At 45.6% G+C, this 5,722-nt stretch overlaps 1 protein-coding gene and 1 pseudogene across 1 annotated transcript; both read right to left on the bottom strand.

The window, feature by feature from the left end:
• Positions 1–1,770: 1,770 nt before the first annotated feature.
• Positions 1,771–2,199, bottom strand: LOC147453114 (uncharacterized). The gene has a single exon (XM_086519089.1). It carries the CDS (start codon positions 2,197–2,199, stop codon positions 1,771–1,773), a length of 429 nt encoding a protein of 142 aa, XP_086375215.1.
• An 857-nt stretch (positions 2,200–3,056) lies between these two features.
• LOC147453113 (uncharacterized) lies at positions 3,057–4,166 on the bottom strand (annotated as a pseudogene).
• Positions 4,167–5,722: the final 1,556 nt, after the last annotated feature.

The following is a 5,722-nucleotide window of genomic DNA, read 5'->3' as shown; positions in this document are numbered from 1 at the left end:
TCATAATGGACTCCCTTAATGTAGTCATCTTTGTGCAATCACCTTTGTGTCGCTTTTAGAAGCTTGTTCTAGCATTCAACCACTTGAAAATGGAGAGAAAATGTATGATGATATCATGAAACAAGATCTGTTGGGGGAGGGAACCATGCATGGCAATGCTTTAGTAGAAGACTATAGTTGATTCCTTTGCCTCTTCCATATGAAACCCTTTTTCACATGTTGCTGATGAAAAAGTTGCAGTGTTTTCCCGTCCAAAGTGCAAATTTCCATACATTGGAGGGTGTTTAGGATGCGCAGATCAATACCTATCCCCACTGGTGAACGGCCTAAAGCAGATGTTTACTTTGAATTTAACTTCTTTGATGGAGTGATGGTTGATTGTAGAATGGGGGCCATGGCATTCTTGTCTAAATCTGAGCTCCAAGGTTTGGGATGTGTCGGGCGAGGATGAAATTTATGATTTCAAAAGGGAATCTATCCTAAATGGAATGTTATATGTTTGTGAAGTTGAATTTTTTTGAACACTACCTGCAAGCAAATGTCTCAAAAAAAAGGGCGACGAGTGGGGTGGAGACTCCCCATCGTCCGCATGCGCGCGGATGATGTGGAGACTCCAGCGCCCCCCTTTTTTTTCTAGATGAAGCAAGGGCCGGACGCACAGAGAGAGAGAGAGAGAGAGAGAGAGAGAGAGAGAGAGAGAGAGAGAGAGAGAGAGAGAGAGAGAGAGAGAGAGAGAGAGAGAGAGAGAGAGAGAGAGAGAAAGAGAGAGAGAGTAGCTTGCACTGGGAGCTGCTACACAAGAGATTGATGGAGGGCGTCTAGGCCTCACACCCGCAATCTCATCTAAATCTCAGCTCCAAGGTTTTGGACATGTCAGGTCTATAGGAGAGTTACAATTTCAAAAGGGAATCTATCCTAAAGGGAATGTTTCAATATGTTTGTGAAATTGAATTCTCCTGAACAATGTTGCAAGTAAATATCTCCAAAAAAAAGGGGACGGTACGAGCCTCCCCATCGTCCATGTGCATGCGGATGATGGGGACGCTCTAGTCCCTCCCTTTTTTTTTTGAGATGAAGCAAGGGTCGGATGTCCCGAGAGAGAGAGAGGAGGACCGCTTATTTGGTCATCGAACATGAGAGAGAGAGAGAGAGAGAGCAATTGACTTGCACTGGGAGGTTGCACAAGAGACATGGAGGGCGAGGGGGTCTCACATGAGCAATCTCATTTGGGACATGCCGATCTTGGAGGAGAGTTTTAATTTCAACAAAGAGTCTATCTTAATGGGAATGTTGTATGTTTGTGAAATTGAACTTTCTCGAACACTGCTATAGGCAAATTTCTCAAAAGAAGGAGAGGGCTAGAGCCTCCCTATCATCCTTGCGCTCGCAGATGATCGGGAGGCTCTAGCCCCTCCCTTTTTTTCATATGAAGTGAGGGTCGGACGTCGCGACAGAGAGAGGAGAGCCGCTTACTTGGCCATTCAACATTCCATTTACCTAGGTTGGGTTCACATTGAGGCGGCGGAAGAGACCCTCTAAAAGTAGCTTTTCCTGGTGGTAGAGTTCCATAATGCACACTTCCACCACCCATTTGTTCACATAGAGGGTGGAAGAAAAAGTCACTCGATTTTCTTCCGCCGGCTTGTGTAAACATTGGGCGGCGGCGGAACAAAGAGTGAAAGGTTGAAGCATTTAACATTTGCATCAATAAATCATAGTACAAACCATAGCATAAAAATTATTAAATTGAATGCATTTGTTACAAAAGCTCTAACTTGAAAATGATGATGAATCTACTTCCTCCAAAGCCTCATTTCCAAAAAATTCTTGGACATTCATCCGTGCATGCTCTTTGTACATTGCCTTTGCAATATTGTCCCTCCTCTCGGATCCTACTCCAAGGTCATTGGAGCCTCCTTCATCGCTGCATTGTGCACGCTCCATAGCCTCCTCTATTCCGACATCCCGTGTTGCCATAAGCTCCATCATGTATGTAGCACCTGCTCGTCGATCCTCTACCGCACGTCCACCGTGACCCACCAATTCTGCTTTTGCCTCCCTCACCCACTCCATATCAAAAGATTCTCCATGGAAAATACAAAGGTTGTGGAGCACAAGACAAGCTGCTACAAGATCTGGCACATAGCATAGATTCATGTCACATCTTTTTAACAAAATTCTAAACCTTGCCTTCAACATTCCAAAAGCTCTCTCAACTGGCATCCTTGTACTTGATTGAATGAAATTCCAGTAGTACTTGAGACGTGACAACCCTTCCTTGCACCCTTTGAAAGGCACTAGCATATATGGCCATGCCAGATAAGCGCAATCACCAACTAGATAGTAGTTGCCTAGTTCCCCTTTTGCACATCTTTGACCTAGCTCACTTCTAGAGTCATGCATTGATCTGGCCCATCCAATATCAAAATTCCATATTGAACAATTAGCAGATATTGTTAGTTGCAGCAAAATAGAGTGGAAACCTTTTCGATTGAAGTAGTCGACATGGTTTTCCCTTGGTGCAATGATGGGAATGTGCGAACCATCTATCGCACCAACAACAAAGGGGATTCCTCTTGCTGCTTCAAACTCACGCGCCAATGTTGCAAGTCGAGAGCTTGAAGGCCATCTGATGTACATATCCCTAAGGCCAGATTTCACGATTGCCTTGCAAAAATCAAGTACAATTCCCCAAGATGTACTTTTGGCACATCCATAAGTGTCACCAAGGCCCAAGAGTCCATCGCTAGTAGCAAGTTTGGTAAGAGCGATGGCTACTCTATCTTCTATAGGCACACTCTTGCGAAAGTTTGTGGATTTCTTCTGCATGAAAGGTGCAAGCTTCCCACAAAGGTAATTGAAGGTTTCTTTGTTGACCCTTAGACGACGCTTGAACATGCTAGCATTATAAGCACTTAGGAGATAGCATCGGACAAAGCCTTGTGAACGTGGGTATGCCCACGTTCGCCGTCGTTCATGGCCCCTCCTTCGGTTGGCAATCTTCTTGAGGCTTACAGATCGTGCCATGCTCTCACAAACATGCAACCAAGTTTGCACTATGGACTCATCATTGCCAGGCTGGGCTCCTTTAGCAATTCATAAATGGCTAAAGAACACAACCATGCACAATAGAGAGCCATTTCCTTGGATATTTCCATCTCGGCCAAGGACTCCTCATACTTCGGAGCAACTTTTCGGCTTGAGGACATGGTGGGTTGGGTCTTCTCTTGATATGGGGAGGAGTGTTCTTCTAAGGTGTCACCAGTTGTTGGGGTAACATCCTTCATTGTTGATGAAGAAGCGTGGCTAACAGGCGTAACAGTGGCTCTGGTGTGGTAGTATTCATCCACTATGTCAAACCATTTGCATATATGCCTCCTATCATTACCAGAAATTGAGTTATGGGCTTTATCCTAACGGTATTGTTGCAATACTGCTTGCCACTTTTTACGGCAACTTTCACTATCTTTATCAAAGTCAGGGTAGGTGGCGGCTAGTTTAGTAGCCACCTTTGCCCATAAATTAATCCCTTGCTTCTCGGGATTATTGAACTCCTCATTCATGCCCCCCCGGATATGAATGAGTTGGTCCACCCACCAATCTTTCCACTTGCTTTTCTTGTTGTCGCCGTCATCATCATCTTCCAAGTCGACGGTGCTCTTATTCTTCGAGGCTTTGGGCTTCTTTGTTGCGGTTTGGTTTTGTAGCACAACCTCCTCGTTGGTGACTTCCTTCCTCTTCGACGATTTGGCACGGCTTGCCTTGGGTTGTGAAGCTCGCATGGGATTAGGGGTTGGGTTGGGTGATGGAGTGGATGCCACATGATCCGGGGCGGACTCCATATTGGAGTTAGGACTAGTGGCACTCAAAGGGGGCGAGAGATGAGAAGGGTTTGTAGCCATAGGAGAATGTGAGCTATGAGCATTTAGAGAAGGAGAGGGATGAGGTGGTAGAATTTGAGATCCATAATTCGGGGGTCTAAACATAAAGGGAGAATTTGGAGAGATGGAGGGAGAGTTCATCATGGCTTGGTAGCCATGAGGTGGCATATGGAAAGAAGGGTGGGGAAATGGATAGAAAGTGGATTGAGAAAATGGAGGTTGGGAAAGAATAGGGTCGTCGTCTTCACGTTGAGAGTCGAAAAATTGATTTGGGTTGGAGTCCATGGTATCTACAACGCAAAAAAAAAAAAAACAATGTTAAAGATATGCACACAAAGTTGAGATCAATGCATGAAAGTGCGAATCGCAAAAGTCATAGCAACCTTAATGAATTGATTTGCACTTCCGTCGGCCTCGTAACACTTCAACCCTACAAGAACGCCATTTAAAAAATGTTGGTACCTCATAGAGCATAAAAAATAAACAGCATGTGAAATAAATTTGGAATCTTAAGAAAACTCATTATGCATGAAAAGCCCTCAAATGTAAATGACCATGGCCTTGAGCTTGCTTGAAGAGGCCTTCAAATGCAAAACAGAGAGCTTACTGTGTGGATGCACCTCAAATGAGAAAGGGCATGACCTCCTTGATCTCTGTGTTGATGTGACAAAGCTTGAAAGGCTAATTTGCCATTTTTATAAGGAGTTGAAAAGGGGTGCGGGGGTTGGGGGGGGGGGGGGGGGGGGGGGGGGGGGGGGGGGGGGTGATTTGTGAACGTTGCAACTTGGAGAGCCGTTTATTTTTTTTTTAGGAGGGGTGGGGAAGGGATTTCCTTAATTTGGGAAAAGGGCTTTCCTTTGGAACGCTAAAGGCAAGGGGTCCCTCTCTCCTACGTGGAGGGTGGAAGCGCCATGGGGGGGGAGGGGGGTTTTGGGTCGGAAGAGACGTTGCAAGCTTGTGCCGTGCGTTGGCAAGTAAGGACACCCTCTGCCACTGCCCACTGTGAACCCGTTGCGTACACTATTGCTGCAGCAAATGTTGCCGATTGTGCCGCTGCGCAGTCTGAACCCAGCCTTAGTTAATTTCAAAAAGGAATCTATAGTAAGAGCCGAGATTAGTGGTATGAGATTAGTGGTATGAGGGAGGCCTTCTTAAATAGTAGTCACACTTTTGGAATTTGTTTTTAGTAAGATTAAGGGGACGCGTTCCTTTTTTGTAGTAGAGTTGCAAATATTTCTTTTTCTCCAAGCACTACGTGCATTTCGATGATACTAACCAATCAAAATTGTACCATTTTCATATCTCCACTTGCACGTTTCCCTTTTCTTTCATATTTAGCCAATTCACTTTAAAGTGTCCACTTTTTATGCGCTAGTGGGACTAATTGTTTAGAAAGCTCTCCCCTAAACGTAATTAATCTCCTAGATGCAACAAAGCGTGACTCGGCTCTAAAGGGAATGTTGTATGTTTGTACTTTTTGGAATGCAAATGTCTCCAAAAAAGGGGGGAGGGCTGGAGGCTCCCGATCGTCCGCGCACGCGGATGATGGGGAGGCTCCAGCCCTCCCCAGATGCGACACCGAGAGACAGAGTGTCCAACAACGCACAGAGAGAGAGAGAGAGAGAGAGAGAGAGAGAGAGAGAGAGAGAAGATCTGCCTCTAAATGGTGCTCCCTTTTGTATATCCAACCCTCGTGCTTATCACGGGCCTCCCATACTTTGCAAATGGAAGGCCAAAGGGCCGCAGAGACTGGAGAAAGCAGCGGCAGGAGAGGAAAAGATAAGAGTTGAACAGGGGTGGGGATTTGCAGGTGAAGTGGGCACTACTACTCATGAGAGCCA

This window comes from Adiantum capillus-veneris, chromosome 8 (assembly GCF_014529385.1).
Source record: "Adiantum capillus-veneris isolate H3 chromosome 8, ASM1452938v2, whole genome shotgun sequence".
Classification (NCBI taxonomy): domain Eukaryota; kingdom Viridiplantae; phylum Streptophyta; class Polypodiopsida; order Polypodiales; family Pteridaceae; genus Adiantum; species Adiantum capillus-veneris.
Note: the sequence above shows the minus strand (reverse complement) of the source record. Positions and strands in the feature narration are given on the sequence as shown.